The sequence below is a fragment of the Narcine bancroftii genome, chromosome 10 (assembly GCF_036971445.1).
Source record: "Narcine bancroftii isolate sNarBan1 chromosome 10, sNarBan1.hap1, whole genome shotgun sequence".
Lineage (NCBI taxonomy): Eukaryota > Metazoa > Chordata > Chondrichthyes > Torpediniformes > Narcinidae > Narcine > Narcine bancroftii.
The window spans coordinates 27,792,279-27,809,332 of NC_091478.1; the positions used below are offsets into that span (position 1 = coordinate 27,792,279).

Here is a 17,054-nt window from a genome sequence, read left to right on the forward strand (position 1 = left end):
ATTTTCATCATCAGCCATATACACGATTCCTTTGGGGGCCCACCGTTCCCAGAACTCAAGCAACCGTCCCCTCAGACATCGCATCCTCCTGCTCCAACACCACGCAGTCCCGGACATAACCCCAAAAGAGGGGCAGGCGGTCAGCTCAGTCACCCCACCCCCTCAACTTCCCGCCACCACAACACATGAAGAGTCTGTTTCCCCAGGCCCAACAACAACTTGTAAATCAACTCCTTTGACTGATGATCCAAAATTGAAAGGGCTGGAGAGGGGGAACGTGGAGAAGAATATTTCTAGCTGTGGAAGAATGCAGGACCAGAGGGCACGGTCTCAAAATAAAAGGACGACCCTTTAGAACAGAGATGTGGAGGAATTTCTTCAGCCAGAGGATGTTGAATCTGTTAAGTTCGTTGCCACAGACAGCTGTGGAGGCCAGGTTAATGTGTAGACTTTTTTTAAATTTTGTTCACACACTATGAACCATATTAACCAAAATACACACAAACATTTCCCTCTTGAATATACACAGTGTCATTTTCCCCCCCTCCTTTCCCTCCCTCCTTCCCACCCCCCTCCCTACCCACTAAACGTCCAACATATACAAAACAATAAACCCATTAAACAATGTCATCACACAATAAAAATAAACAAGAAAATTGTGTCATCTACTTTTACACACTGGGTCAGTTCATTTCGTCTTCTTCTCATTCGATCATTATAGGGGGTGGAGGTCCGCGGTAGGCCCTCTGTGTTGTGTCCATGTACGGTTCCCAAATTTGTTCGAATACTGTGACTTTATTTTTTTAATTATATGTTATTTTTTCCAATGGAATACATTTATTCATTTCTATGTACCATTGCTGTACTCTCAGGCTCTCTTCTGATTTCCAGGTTGACATACATTTTTTTTGCTACAGCTAAGACTATCATAATAAATCTTTTTTGTGCTTCATCCAATTTGAGGCCTAGTTCTTATATTACTTAGAAGAAAGATCTCTGGATTTTTTGGTATGTTGCTTTTTGTGATTTTATTTAGATTTAGATCTTCCCAAAACTTTTCCACTTTCTCACATGCCCAAATTGCATGTATTGTTGTGCCCGTTTCCTTCTTACAGCGAAAACATCTATCTGATACTGTTGGGTCCCATTTATTTAACTTTTGGGGTGTGGTATATAGCCTGTGTAACCAATTATATTGTATCATGCGTAACCTCGTGTTTATTGTATTTCTCATAGTTCCGGAGCATATCTTTTCCCATTTTTCATTTTTTATCTTTATGTTTAGATCTTGTTCCCACTTTTGTTTGGGTTTACAGCTTATTTCATCATTCTCTTTCTCTTGCACCTTGATGTACATGTTTGTTAAAAATCTTTTAATTATCATTGTGTCTGTAATCACATATTCAAAGCTGCTTCCTTCTGGTAACCTCAGCCTGCTTCCCAATTTGTCTTTTAAGTAGGTTTTCAGTTGGTGGTATGCAAACATTGTACCATGAGTTATTCCACATTTGTACTTCATTTGTTCAAAAGATAATAAATTATTTCCCAAAAAAATAGTTTTATATTCTTTTGATCCCTTTTCTCTCCCATTCTCTCAAGGAAAGGTTAACTATTGTGAAAGGGATTAGTTGATTTTGCGTCAATAATAATTTTGGAAGTTGGTAATTTTTTTTCCTTTCTATGTGAATCTTCTTCCAAATGTTGAGCAGATGGTGCAGTACTGGTGAACTTCCATGTTGCACCAGTTTTTCATCCCACTTATAAAGTATATGTTCTAGTACCTTCTCCCCTCTTTTATCTAGTTCTAACCTGGTCCAATCTGGTTTTTCCCTTGTTTGATAAAAATCTGATAGGTATCTTAATTGAGCTGCTCTATAATAATTTTTAAAATTTAGTAGCTGTAAGCCCCCTTGTTTGTACCATTCTGTTAATTTATCTAGCGCTATCCTTGTTAATGTGTAGACTTAAAGCAGAGATTGATAGGTTCTTGATTAGCAAGGGTGTCAAAGGTTATAGGGAGGAAGCAGGAGAATACAACACTAGATCAGGCTGTACTCAATAGTCCAAATGGTCTAATTCTGCTCCTACACCTCATGGCCTTATTTCACTTACCCGGGCATCTTCCAGTGAGAACTGCGCGATCTGTTTCTGGGTGTCCTCCAGCTCACTACCCATCAAGAGGGATCGTGGAGGCTTTCCTGCCACCCTGTCCTCCAGCATTGGGGTGAAGGAGGACGGGTCCCGAACATACACCCTCAGCCCCTGTTTCTGCCACACAAGAACACAAGTTCATCCTTCAAAACTATCCTGCACATGGCATTTCACAAGGGAGCAGAAGCAGAGACTCCTCGGATACAGGAGTACTGAGGTGTAAAAATAAATTACCCAAATATAGGATACAGGCTGAAAATGCAAAATAAAAATGCTGGAAAACTCAGGTCTGTGCAGAGAGAGGCAGAGATGGCCTTCGGCTTCTGATGAAGGATCTAGGACCTGAGGTGATACCATTGGTTTTCACTCTCCACAGATTCTTCCTGAACTGAAATGGAGGTGATGGACAGGGTCCAGATAGGGTGCCACTGAGTCACAGTGAGGAAAGGCCCTGGGGGGACAGGGTGATAGAGGGATGTCCCTGGGGACAGGGTCTGGGCGGGGTGACCCTGAGGGGACAGGGTCCAGGTGAGATGTCCCTGAGGGGACAGAGTCCATGCAGAAATGTCCCTGAGGTGACAGGATCCCAGAGGGGCCAATCCTTGGTAACAGGGTCTCAGTGGGGTAAGGCCCTGGGAACAGTCACAATGGGGTAAGTTGCTGGGGGGCAGAGTCCTAGAGGGGTGAGTCCTGCAAGGTAGGGTCCCAGAGGGGTTTCCCTGGGGACATGGTCCCAGTGGGTGTCCTTGAGGGGACAGGGTACCAATAGGATGTCCATAAGGGGGAAGAGTCACTGATGGACATGGTCACAGTGGGGTAAGCCACCAGCCATGGGATGGAGGCGGGTTCCTGAAAGTGAATGATTTGCCTCTTCACCAGTCACCAACTGTGCCAAGTTGACCTACCACATTTGTACCTATGAACTCACCCTCAGATCCAGCTCTTTGTAGACCTGTGGCCTCAGCAAACTGAGGATGTACGATGCTCGTGAAAACTTGAAACCTGCAACAGAAGGACAGAACCAAATGCAGAGAAGTAAAAACACAATGCTGGAGAAACTCAGCAGGTTAAACAGTGTACTTTATATAGCAAAGATAGAGATACATAGCCAACTTTTCAGGCTTGAGTCCTTCATCAAGGTACCCTGCATTCAGTATTTTCACAGCAATTAGAAATTAAATCTGTTTATCCCTCTTTCCCAGTCTGGTTTATGGCTCTTGGTGGTCTCTTTAGAAACTGTTTAACCATCTCAGGCTGAGTCTCACTGTGTGGAAGGCAGTGCCTTTTCCTCACGTCCTAGTTATTAAACCTGCATCCCAATGAAGGAGAGGAGGTCCTTCCTGTGCTCCCTCATTCAGTGTTTCATTGTGTCAGACTTCACTGTTAGATTTCCCCTCTCCCTTTTCATTCCAAAGACCACAACCCCTGCTAATCATGTGGCCTTTCTAATTTCATGGTCAATCTCCCTGCTCTGACTGTCCCATAAGCCCCACCCCCTCCCTCCATCGACTCCCTCTATATTTCCTGGAAAAACAACCAACATACTCAGAGATCTCCCATTCCGGCCACACTCTCTTAACCCCTCCCATGGGGTAGAGGATTCAAGAGTGTATGATCACACACCACCAGATTCAAGGACAGTTCCATTCCTGCTGTTCTCAGACTTCTGAATGAACCTCAAACTGGTAAAATTGTGTAAGACATGCCGGAGACTGCAGATGCTGGAATGTGGAGCCAGGAACAATCTGCTGGAGGAACTCAACAGTTCAGGCATCATCCGTGGGAGAAAAAGTAAAAACAAAATCTTGGAGAAACTCAACAGGGCAGTCACACAGCATACTTTATGTAGCCTACCGACATTTTGCTCATACCTTGATGAAGGGCTCAGGCTGAAAACATTGGTTATGTATCTTCATCTTTGCTGTATAAAGTGCATTGTTTGACCTGCTGAGTTTCTCCAGCATTGTGTTTTTACTTAAATCAATGCATCTTCAGACTTTCACGTTTCACTCCGTGGGAGAGAGAAGGGTTGGGGGAGTCACGTGATGGAGTAGTGGCCAGACGGTGAACTCCAGCCCTCTCCAGAAAAGTCGGAAAAAAACAAAGGAAAACACAAAGGCACAAAAATAAAAGTTAAAGAAAAGTGAGTATAAAGGTGCAAAGAAGATGGCGACGAAAAAAGAAAAGTCGAAACCAACGGTAAGAAGAGAGGAAGAGAAGACAACGGAAGATGAAGGAAAAGGCCTTACCTGCTCGAAGAGGCCCGCAGTGGAGAGAGAAACCCGCTCCCTCAGGTCGGTAGAAAGTGGACTACAAAAATGGCTCGCTGAGCCGAGTAAAAGTGCGCAACCGCGCATGCAAAAAAACACACCGACGGGAGGGGTGACCAGCTGGGGAGTCGATCTCCACAGCCGGCAACGACAGCTGCAGAACACCTGCAGCAAGAGAACACAGAAGACAATGAAAACAAGAAAGAAGAGAAGAGAAGGGCAACAAAGAAACAGCAGATGGCCAACCCAGAGGAAGAAGAAGAGGAAGAGGAAGAGTACAGTGAAATAGAAGAAGAAGGGAAAGGCAAGATAAAGGATTTACTTTCTCTTATTAAAGAATACATGGAGTCATTTAAAGAATGGCAAGCGCAGGAATTTGATGATTTAAGAAGAAGAATAAACAATACAGAAGAGAAAATGAATAAAATAGATATGACCTTATCAGAAATGGGAAAAAGAATGGACAAAGTGCAGGAACGAGAAGCAGCAGTAGAAATGGAGGTAGAGGACTTAAAAAAGAAATTAGAGGAATCTAATAAAAAAGTTAAAGAGACACAAGAACTGTTAGCTCAGAAAATAGATATAATGGAAAATTATAACAGAAGAAATAACATAAAGATAGTCGGCCTTAAGGAAGATGAAGAAGGCAAGAATATGAGAGAGTTTATAAAAGATTGGATCCCTAGGATCCTAGGATGTCCAGAACTACAGCAAGAAATGGAAATAGAAAGGGCACATAGAGCATTGGCCTTTAAACCACAACCACAACAAAGACCAAGATCTATTTTAGTAAAATTCCTAAGATATACTACAAGAGAAAAGGTACTGGAGAAGACAATGGAAAAAGTAAGAGAGGGCAACAAGAAAGTACAAAGGACAAAAAATCTTCATTTATCCAGATATAAGTTTTGAACTCCTAAAGAAGAGAAAGGAGTTCAATACAGCAAAGGCGATTTTATGGAAGAAAGGGTATAAATTTATACTAAAGCATCCAGCTGTATTGAAAATATTTATTCCAGGACAACAAAACAGACTATTCTCGGATCCAGAAGAAGCACGAAAATTTGCAGAACAATTACAAAATAGACTGAGGGATGAAGACGTGTAATAAGAGTAAAAATGACTACGATTTATATGTATGTGGGTAAAGAGGTATAAGTGTGTATATGTATAATGTGCATACATGAATGTATCCGTATTTAGAGGAAAATATAGATAGTATAGATAAGAATTAATAAGGGAAGGAAATGGAATAGAGGGAATAAGGAGGGAACTAAAAGAGTGACCTTTGTTACATATGAAAAGTGAAATCTTTTCTGGGGGGGGCTGGGTGGGGAGGAGTTACGGTCACTGCAAAATCAGCTGACGCTTGCGAGTGAATTCGCAAACCCAAATGGAGAGGGGAGATGTTGTTGTCCGACAAGGGATAAAGGACAACTCAGGAGGGGAAGGGGAGATTGGGGCTAAAGAAGTTTTAAATAGGAGAATAAGGAAAATGTTTGATGTTTTAGGAATGTTGTCTTATAAAGGGTTTAAAATAAGAAAACAGAAATGGAAAAGGAGGAAATGTAGTGATGGAAAAACGGAAAGGGAAGATAAACAAAGTATAAAATGGCTACGTTGAACTATATGACTTTGAATATTAATGGAATACATAACCAAATTAAAAGGAAGAAACTGCTAAATTTACTGAAAAAAGAAAAAATTGATATAGCATTTGTGCAAGAAACACACTTAACTGAATTGGAGCACAAGAAATTAAAGAGAGATTGGGTAGGACATGTAACAGCAGCATCGTATAATTCAAAAGCAAGAGGAGTGGCTATATTAATTAGTAAAAATGTGCCATTTAAAATAGAAGAGGAAATAATAGATCCAGCAGGGAAATATGTAATGATAAAATGTCAGATATATTCGGAGTTTTGGAATCTACTCAATGTATATTCACCTAACGAAGAAGATCAAAAGTTTATGCAAGATATCTTTTTGAAGGTAGCAAATACGCAAGGGAACATATTAATAGGAGGGGATTTCAACCTGAATTTGGATTCAAATATGGATAAAACTGGGAAAAAAATTAACAGAAAGAACAAAGTAACCAAATTTATAATTAAATCAATGGAAGAAATGCAACTTTTGGATATATGGAGGAAACAACACCCAAAAGAAAAGGAATATTCATATTACTCGGCTAGACATAAAACATACTCAAGAATAGACCTATTTTTGTTATCAGCTAGTATGCAGGATAGAGTAAGAAAAACAGAATATAAAGCTAGGAGAGAGAAGGGTTCATGTTTCAGGTCAGAACCTTTAACTAACCCACACTTCTTTGGGATATGGGAGGAATCCGGAGTACCCAGGAAAGCCCACAGGGTCGCAGGAAGTACATGCAAACTCCATACAGGCAATGCCGGAGATCAGGAACGAACCCGGGTCCTTGGAGCAGTGTATCACTGTGGCCCCAGTTCGACTCCTGTCCTGTGAACAGAATCAGGGCACTCTGCTGCAACAGACTCTGGCCACAGTTCAGAGGGTGGAACACTAGCCAGTGACAAGATGTGGGAGCTGCCAAGTTTTGAAGGGGACAAAAAACTATTGTACCTGCTTCCACAACTCCCCCGGCAGCCCATTCCAGGCACCCACCAGTCTGTATAAAAAGCTGCCCTACACATCTTGACTCCCACTCCCCAGAATAGATGTAAATGATCTTATTTCTACCATGAGGAGCAAGGGAATTATGTGCAGATCTGGTCATCCCATTCCAAAGATGTGGAGGCTTTGGAAAGGAGACAGAAGAGGTTCACCAGGATGTTGCCTGGGTTAGAGGGTACGAGTTATGGAGAGAGGTTCAACAAACTTTGGTTGTTATCTCTGAAGTGTTGGAGGCTGAGGGGAGACTGGATGGGGGTTTATAAAATCATGAGAGACATAGGGTCAGCAGTCAGGATCTTTCCTTCTTGCTCCATCAACAACCTTCCCCTGCACATCCATTCCTCCAACAAAATCTCAGATGACCCCTTCTGTTCTCTCTACTCATTTCAATCTCCTCTCTGCATCTTAAAATAGATTTCATATTTAACCTCACCTAGATCTGATGAGAGGCCATCGATCTGAAATGCCACTTTGATTTCCGTCTCCATGGGCACTGCCTGACTTGCTAAGGATTTTAGCCTTCACCGTGTTTCTCTCTGATAGAAGCAGAAGAACCCCTTTTCAACATAGCAGGGAGATAGGCAGCCAGACCCACCTGGAATGAGCTCCTCGGTGACAGCTGCCCCACCAATGACGTGCCGTCTCTCTAACACGGCCGTGTTCACTCCAGACATCTGTAGGTATGCAGCCTGCAAAAGACACCACTGATTAGAAGAGCAAAAGGGGTACCTCTGAAGGACAGAAGAAAGATCCTGAGGGACTCTTAACAGGATGGATGCGGAGAGGATGTCTCATCTTGTCAGAGAATCCAGAACTAGGCGTTATTGTTTAAAAATAAGGGAATTCCCAGTGATGACCCAAGTATTTTTCCCTCCTTTGGGTTCAAGGGGCAAGTGGGGATGGGGGAGTGCATCAATGAAGATTAATCTGAGGATCTTCCCTGTGGATACAATCACAAAGAAGGCTCACTAGCGGCTGTACTTCAAGAGGAGTTTGATGAGATTTGGTATGTTACCAAAGACTCTTGCAAATTTCTACAGGTGTACCGTAGAGAGCTTTCTGACTGGTTGCAACATTGTCTGGTATGGAGGTGCCAATGCACAGGACAGGAAAAGACTTCAAAGAGTTGTGAACTTGACCAGTGGCATCATGGGCACCAGTCTTCACTCCATCGAGGATATTTACAAGAGGCGGTGTCTTAAGAAAGCAGCCTCTATCCTCAAGGAACCCCACCACCCATTCCATGCCCTCTTCTCACTGCTATCATCAGGAAGGAGGTACAGGAGCCTGAAGAGGGAAGACCCCACAGTACAGAAACAGCTTCTTCCCCTCTGCCATCAGATTTCTGAGTGGACAATGAACCACAGACACTACTTCACTTTCTGTTATGTTTGCACTAATGTATTTATTTTTAAATGTAATTTTATAGCAATATTTGTACCGCAATGCTGTTGCGAAACAATGAATTTTGTGACATGTTCATGACAATAAATTCTGATTCTGAGGGTGTGGCTTCCAGACACCTGTTCCTTTAATTCTCCATTCCACTCCCTTCTCAGACTGGTCGGTCACTGTTCCAGGGATCAGACATCATCCTGTGACTGAGCACAATGCAGCCTTCCCTGCTCAACAACTATGCCTCAAACAGCAGTGGAAGAATAGTTCTTGAACATTTTGTGCACGGTTAATGCAACGCTGTTACACCACCAGTGACCTGGGTTTGAATCTGGTGCTGTCTGTAAGGAGTTTGTATATTCTCCTTTGTCTGCAAGGGTTTCCTTCAGGGGCTCCAGTTTCCTCCCACTCTTCAAAAACGCACTGGGGTTATAGATTAATTGGGGTATTTAGTGGCACGGTCTCGTAGGCCGGAAACGGCCTGTAACTGTGCTGTACATCTAATTTAATTTTTTTAAAATAATTTTTTACACCTGTGATAAATAAATACTTGCTAAGCAAGAGGTTAACAATTTATCAGGGATAGAACAGAATGCAGAGAGAGAGATTACAAGCAGATCACCCATGACCTTACTGACATAGATAATGAATTTATTGTCATACACATTGTGCAATGTACACATGCACTGAAATTCTTACTTGCTGCTACTGGACATCTTATAATAGAAAACTAAAAGGTGACAATAAATACATAAATATTCACACAAATCCTAATGCAAAAACAATGACTTGCCATAATGCAGTCTGTGAGGTTCAAGAGCCTGATAGTTGTTTAGATGGCAACAGGGCCTTTTGACCCATGTGCCTGTGCTACCCAATTACACTTCTCTGCCATTCTTTTCCTGCTGCCCAAGTCTGCAGCCTTTGATGACAGGAATTCCCGACTGACCAGCAGGAACCAGAGAGTCAGCCTCCCTCCTTCCCCCCCCCCCCCCCCACCCCACCCCACCACCCTTCCCACCAACCTCTGAGGCACCATGCACTGTGGAAGTGCAAGCAAGGGGCTGTGACCCTTGCTCAGTGGAGCATACTCTGACGTTAATTATTCCCCAGATTCAAGCAGGAACATTACCTCAATTAGAATGAAAGTCAATAAAAGTGTACCTACAGCTATAAGCCCGTTGTGTCCTGCAGAAGAAAGAAAAGAAAGTGTCAGCGTGTCATTCTTACACAGAGTTAACACAGTGTGAGCAAAGTTGATGGCTTCATCGAATAAATACATTTATATAGCGCCTGCAATCATAGGTAGGGGCATGATTTTGTCTACTTGCATCACAGCCCAGGGCGGAAACTCAAGTGTCCTGGAAAGATGTAGATTCAGCCCAGACCATCTCCTTATGAAAACACAAGCACCTTGTTGTTACAGAGCCAGCGACTGGGGTTTGAATCCAGTGCTGTCTATAAGGAATTTGTACGTTCTCCCTGTGTCTTCGTAGGTTTCCTCTGGGTGCTTCAGTTTCCTCCCACTGTTCAAAACCATACCAGGGATTGTAGGTCAATTGGGTGTAATTGGGCAGGACGAGTCATGGTTTGAAAGGGCTGTGCTGTATATCTAAATTTAAAACATCCGTGCAAGACTCTTCCTCGATAAGAGAGCCATTACCGTAGAGGATCCCCATCATCATAGTCAAAACCTCCTCTCACTGCTACCTTTGGACAGAAGATCAGTACCTCGAAGTTCAAGAATAGTTTTTTTCCTCACAGGCTCTTGAACCCATCCATACCACCCTCACCAAACCTAGGACCACCAAGGATTTCATAGAAGCAATTCTAATGCTGAAAGGTTTGGACAGAGTAGATCCCCAGTATAGGGGAGTCTGGGACAAGAGGGAACAACTTCAGGATTGAAGGGTGCCCATTTAAAAGAGATGTGGAGGAATTTCTTTAGCTAGAGAGCAGTTAACCTCTGGAATTTGCTAGCACAGGTGGCTGTTGAATGTATTTAAGGCAGAGATTGATAAGTATCTAAATAGTCAAGTATCAAAAGTTATAGGGAGAAGGCAGAGGAGTGGACCTGGATGGGAGAATGGATCAGATCATGATTTGATGGGCTGAATGGCCAACTTCTGCTCCAAAATCTTATGGTTTTATAGTCTAAGGATATATCTGCACTACTGATTCAGTATATTTTATACTTCCATTTATTTCCAACTGTGATTACTTTATTTTTTATTATCATCCTTGTATTTTTTTCCTCTCTTCTTGTGGGTTGTCTGCACCTGGGAGCCTGAAGCACGTAAGATTTTCATTGCATCTGTATTTATGGTGGCAGGCTTTTTTCCACTGAGATTGGGTGAGACAAGAATAGAGGACATGGGTTAAGGGTGAAAGGCAAGTTGTTTAAAGTGAACATTGGTGGCGGGGTGGGGGGGGAAACTTCCTCACAGTGTGGTGGGTGTGAGAAACAAGCTGCCTGCTGAAACGATGAATGTGGGCTCAATTTTGACAAGATTTGGACAGATAATAGAAATGGGAGGCGTATGGATGGATAGGGTCTAGGGTAATGTGAATAAGTAGAATAATAGTTCAGCACAGACTAGATGGGCCAAAGGGCCTGTTTGTGTAATGTAGTGTTTTGTGGTTCTATGAATGATACATTTATTCAACTCATGGCTGACAGATCCTACCAGTTGGGCATGAAAAATATAGTTATAGAAAATATAGTCAATAAAAATATATAATGAAGAAGGCCATTTGGCCCATCATGTTAGTGGAGTTCAACAAAGGGCTCCCCAGCTCACCGCCACTTCATGGACTGAGTGTGTAGTCCTACAGGTTTCAGCTCTTCTAGTTCACGTCCCAGTTTAACTGTGTTGGGGGAGGGGGGAGAAAGAATTGCTACCTTCCTCCCACCCCTTTGCAGGCAGTTCTAGACCTCATCTCTCTCCAGGGAAAAGCACGGTTCATCATCTCACCAACACTTCTGCACATTGCTGTAAATCCCTTCCCCTGAAGATATTTTGACACCTCCACTAAGCAAAGTAGGTTCTTCCCATTTGAAAAGGTAGAATTGATCAACGCTAGTCACAAGGTTTTGTGTGAGGGAATTCCTGTCTCTCTGAGTTATTGGAGGAGGTAACATTGATGAAGGTAGGGTGTAAACATTGTTCATACAGACTTTAACAAGGCATTTGATAAGATCCTACATGGCAGTCTAGTTCAGAAGGACAAGGTGAGCTGGATAATTGGATCCAAAATCGAATTGGTGACAGAAGGCAAAGTGTGGAAGGTCTCATGGGGATGTTGTGACCAGTAGTGGTCACTGGTCAGTGCTTGTTTTTGGAATATATTAATGTCTTGGATTTGAATGTAGGAGGAATGATTAATAAGTTATTGGATGACATGAAAATCGGGAATTGTACACCAGGCCAGGGACAGACATGTCAGCATGGGAGTGTGGCGCAGAATTGAAATAGTTGGCCACTGGGAAATCTCTGTCACTGATGTGGATACACCAAAGATGCTCAGCGAAGTAATCTCCCAGTCTGCTCCAGTTTCTCTGATGTAGAGGAGGCATACTGGGACCAACAGGCACAATAGATGACTCTTGCAGATTGAGTTCAAGAATCATGAGGCAATATTGCAGCTCTATAAAACTCTATTTAGACTACACTTGGAAATATGTTCAGTTCTGTTCGCCTCATTACAGGGAGATGTGAAAGCTATCAACTCATGCAGACTAGACGCAGACTGGGAGATCACTTTGTTGAGCACCTCCACTCTGTCCGTTATAATAAATTGGATCTCCCAGTGGCCACCCATTTCAATTCTCCACCCCAATCCCTTGCTGACATGTCTGTCTATGGTCTCATGTTCTGCCAGACTGAGAACACCCATAAATTGGAGGAACAACACTTCATCTTCAGTCTGAGCACCCTCCAACCAGATGGCATTAATATAGATTTCTCTGCTTGTGATAAAAATTCCCCCCTCCCCCTTGCTTTGGAATCCTCCCCATTGTTTGAATTCTGAGACTCTGTTATATCCTGCATCTGCCTTTTCCCTTGAAGAAGGGCTCAGGCCCGAAATGTCAGCAATATATTTTTGTCAAAAAGATCCTAAATGCTACATAAACCAGCTGAGTTCCTCCAGCATTTTGGTGTTTTTACTACAATCACAGCATCTGCGGCCATATCCTGTTTCTCTTATTATTAATTCAGGCTCTGTGTTCAGTTACAAAGTGATAGAGCACACTCACCAAAACGCCTTACCTCCCTCCCTACATAACATCTCCTCCACAGGCCCTCTCTCTCCCCACATACTATATTCTTCCACAGACCATCTCTACCCTGCATACACATCTCCCTGCGCACACCATCTCTCCCCACACACACCACCTCTCTCATCACACCCTCTGCCCCAGGCAGTCTCTCCCCACACACACCATCTCTCCCAATACAGAATCCATTTTTCTCCCTCATACCTCACTCTCACACATACCTCTCCTAACACTTCCACACACTCGCTGTCTGTGGTGGTACACCACCGGCCTACTGCAGGGGGCAACCTCTGTACCTGCAGGAGTGTAAGAGGACAGGACAACACTTGGACGGCTGTCAATCAGTCAGCCTGAATGGATCAAGCCCCATCCGGTCGGGGGTCAATCACCCTCCGGGATATAAGCCTGTGCTGGCCTCCCGAGGCCTCACTCAGAGTTGCTGCAGCCACAGCCAGTCTGGCTCTGTGGAGGCTTTTGTGGATTAAAGCCTGTTGTACAGTCTTTACCTTGTGTGTGTCTGATTCTGGCTAACAGTGCCCCACATTGTCTTACATAAACACTATCTCACTCACACACTTGCATGCATGCTCACATGCACTCGGGAACACACACACTCCCTCCCTCTTTCTCCCTGGCACATTATCTCTCTGTTGGAAGCTCATTCTCACACACTCAGAGAAATGAGTTACAGAGTGCACATCTCCTTGGCACAGCACCAGTGAAGTCCCCAACTTCATTCCCTCTAAACCCATGACAGTACAGCTAAATACCATTCCACTCCATCTTCAAATTCACAGATAACAGCACAGGAGTGGGCTGGGTTGTCAAATAATTACGAGATGAAGGACAAAAGAGTAATAGACATGATGCCAAGATAACAGCCTCTCTCTCTCACTGATCACTGACTTCAGGAGAAGGGGCAGAGTCCACATCCCCGTCCACATTAATGGCACTGAAGTGGAAAGAGTCAATAACTTATTCTCAGGAATAAATATCTCCAGTGACCTGACCCAGAACAAACACATTAATGTGATGGTCAAGAAAGCACCAATGCCTGTACATTCTCAGAAGGCTGAGGAACTTCAGAATGTTCGCTCTATCCCTCAACAGCCTCTACAGGGGCGCCATTGAAAGCAGACTTGTTGGGTTGGAGAGGGCAGAGTGCTAAGAAAGGTGGCTTCAGGAGGGGAAGGGGGTGGGAAGCTGGAGGAAAGGGGACAGAGGGGTAGGGAAGGAGAGAAACACGAGGGCGGGAGGTTAACAGAAATTGGAGAAGTTAATGCTGTCTTGTTGGAGACTGCCAAGTGGAATACAAGGTGTTCCACTAATTCCCCATCCTCCCTCCACACACTCTATTTTATTCAGGCGTTAGCTTGTTATTTTCTTACACTTGAGAAGGACCCAGGCCCAAAACGTTAGTAATGTATCTTGACCTCCTATGGACATTGCGAGCCCGGCATAGCTTGACCTCCTATGGACATTGCGAGCCCGGCTGAGTTCCTCCAGCATTTCTGTCCTACAATGACAGCATCTGCAGACTTTCATGTTTCACTCCATCTAAATTCTCCCTCCCTTCCACACATATGCTCTCTCTCACACATACAAACGAAGGTGCGCTAGAGGAGCCAGTGAGAGGGCTCTTGCCCCACAAAGTGCGTTCACAGCGGAGTCTCTCCAGCGGTCGGAACTCGGGGTCCCCTCTCTCCCCTTCCTCCGAACGCTGGGTCACGTCGTTTGACGAACGCCTGCCGCTCACCTCCCCCGATGACCACGGCGTCGTACTGTGGCCGCAGCCCGGTCCCAGCGCTGTTCCGGGTCCCGGGAAGTCGCAGGAGGGTTCCGCAGAGGCGAGCTCTGCCCCAACTGGTCGCCATACCTGCAACGGGAACGGCTCCTCCCAATGCCGTTCAACTGTGACCGACCTCCCCTCTGCATCACCAGGACACTGGACTCCCGCAGCTTTCATTTGGTCCGTCGCATGCCTACTAGTCAATGTAGGAGCAAGGCGTAACAGACGTAAAGTCTCGCCTGAAAGATCATCCAGTTGACGTATTTTACCTATCTGAGTGGCTGTAGCAAGTAGGAATGTCAGTGCATCTGTACCATGTACTCATGTATATGAAAATAAATTATCATTACCCATTATTCCCTCCTTATACCCTGCAACGTTCCCGAAGGATCTTGATAGGATGGACTGAAGAAAATGCTACTTTTGAGAAAGCACTTAGGACGAGGCACGAATGGTAACATTGGGATACAGTTCAGCGATAACAAGGTAACGGGACCGGGCTCATTGCCTCTGGGTCCAAACCAGGCTGACAGCAGTTCCCTCAGCCGGAATGGAACAATAGCATAATAAATATTATAGAAATGAATCTTGCTGCTGTGGTTTTCATACCTAGAATCAGAATTTATTTTCAGAGCACATAAATGACATCACTTATGACCCTGAGATTCTTTTTCCTGTGGCAAGGCAGAATTACCACTTATTGGTAGTGCAAAAAGAAAATGTAAACAAATAAAGAACTGTAAACTTAAAATGAATGTAAACAAACCGTGCAATACAGAGAGAGAACAAAAAGAAAATTAATCGTGCACAAGAGTCCTTAAATGAGTCTCTGATTGAGTTTGTTCCCATATGGGCACAGGTGGGTACCATGCCCTGCTGGAGTGAAACATTGAAGATATCAGAATACATTGGTAAGTTAGTCAGCACATGTAAACAAACTGACTGTTAAATACAGAAAAGTAAGAATCCTAAAAGGAGTCTCTAATTGAGGGGTGGAGGGGTAACAACTGTTCCTGAACCTGGTTGTGTGAGTCTTGTGGCACCTATACCTCTTTCCTGATGGCAGCAGTGAGATCAGTGTGTGTGACATATAAGCTCTATAAGATATTTTAAACTGTATTAAAGAATTACATGCACCAAGTGAATAAGTATGAACTAGTCTAGTGTGACAGAATATAGATAACTTTTTGGCAGATAAATTGGGGCAGGATTTGTTAGTGTAGGTCACATACAAACACTTTAAAACAGATCTTATTTAAAATTCTGGAACTCTGCTAAAGCTAGACATGTTGGGGCCTCATTGCCTTTGCAAAAGATTTGGAGAGTGCCCAAGAGACTTCATTAATGGATTGTTGTTAGCTTGTTGGAGCCGCATTCTGTCTGGGGGTGAGGGGGGGGGGACTTGCTATTCTAAAAGGGTTATGTGGTTCTGCAAGAAGAGAGAATCAAACAGGCTTTCTCTCTAAGAGAGAGGCAGAGATCAGTTCTACAGTGTTTTATGTCAGAAACAACTAGAACTGGAACTGGAAAACACCATTTGGAAGATGGGTTGTGAGTGCTTAGTTCAGCCTGGTCAAAGTCATTGTGGTTCCTGCAAGAGGAGAGAAATTGCCTATCTAATGTTTCACTTGGAATAAAAGAAACAAAAAGGCACTCTGTGGTGACCTGAAAGAAAGGGGTTATCATCTGGAGAACCCTGAGGGGGGTGTTTCTTCGGCATTTTAAATAAGATCTGTTTTAAAGTGTTTGTATGTGACCTACACTAACAAACCCTGGCCCAATTTATCTCCCAAAAACTTATCTATATTCTGTCACTCTAGACTAGTTCATACTTACTCACTTGGTGCACATCATTCTTTAATACAGTTGAAAATAGCTCATGGAGCTTATATGTCTCAAGATAAACGAGTTTGCACCTTTCCTAATCCGAACTCTACTTGTGATAAATGCAATATTGATGTGGCTTCATTGACTCATATGTTTTGGTCATGTCCCATGCTAGAAACATTTTGGAAAGGTATTTTTAAAACTCTATCAATGATACTGGTTATTCAGTTACAACCTAACTGCTCTTTTTGGAATTGCGGATGTAGGTCATTTACCTATTTCTGCAAATCAATTAAAACTTTTTCTACACTTTTAGCTAGAAGAGCCATTTTACTTAAATAGAAAGACACTGAAGTGGCTGATGGAAGTAAATGTACAACAAATCTCTCTCTGAAAACCGACAACAACCTTCCTGAGCAGTAATCATTTACCTTTCAAGCACCAAAGCCTGGTGAACTTTATAAATGTTAAATTCTGTGCACAGTATAAGAATTGCCTGCAACCAGTAAACTTGGAGGAATGAGAAGTGAGATTGGACTGTGAACCAAAGAACTTTTCTGAACTTACACACACATTACACACATGTGTGCTTAGAATTAGAAGGGGGTTAAGTTAGGTTAAGTAAATAAGTTAAAGTGTACTTCTGTTTTCATGTTTAAAAATAATTAAAAGCAAATTTTTAAGTAAC

The 17,054-nt window shown here is 43.3% G+C and overlaps 1 protein-coding gene across 2 annotated transcripts in view; it reads right to left on the reverse strand.

Annotated features, from left to right (window-relative positions):
• pyroxd2 (pyridine nucleotide-disulphide oxidoreductase domain 2) overlaps positions 1-14,693 on the reverse strand; it is a 38,364-nt gene extending 23,671 nt beyond the window's left edge. Inside the window, exons 1-5 of one of the 2 annotated variants that reach the window (XM_069900346.1) lie at positions 14,507-14,642; positions 9,640-9,659; positions 7,672-7,765; positions 3,080-3,153; positions 2,113-2,268 (exon numbers count right to left, since the gene is read on the reverse strand). In XM_069900346.1, coding sequence (XP_069756447.1) covers positions 2,113-2,268; positions 3,080-3,153; positions 7,672-7,765; positions 9,640-9,659; positions 14,507-14,624 — 462 coding nt within the window. In that variant the 5' untranslated portion in view covers positions 14,625-14,642. Of the gene's footprint in view, positions 1-2,112; positions 2,269-3,079; positions 3,154-7,671; positions 7,766-9,639; positions 9,660-14,506 lie in introns of both variants that reach the window. The other variant, XM_069900347.1, reaches the window with a different exon arrangement.
• Between the last annotated feature and the right edge of the window lie 2,361 nt (positions 14,694-17,054).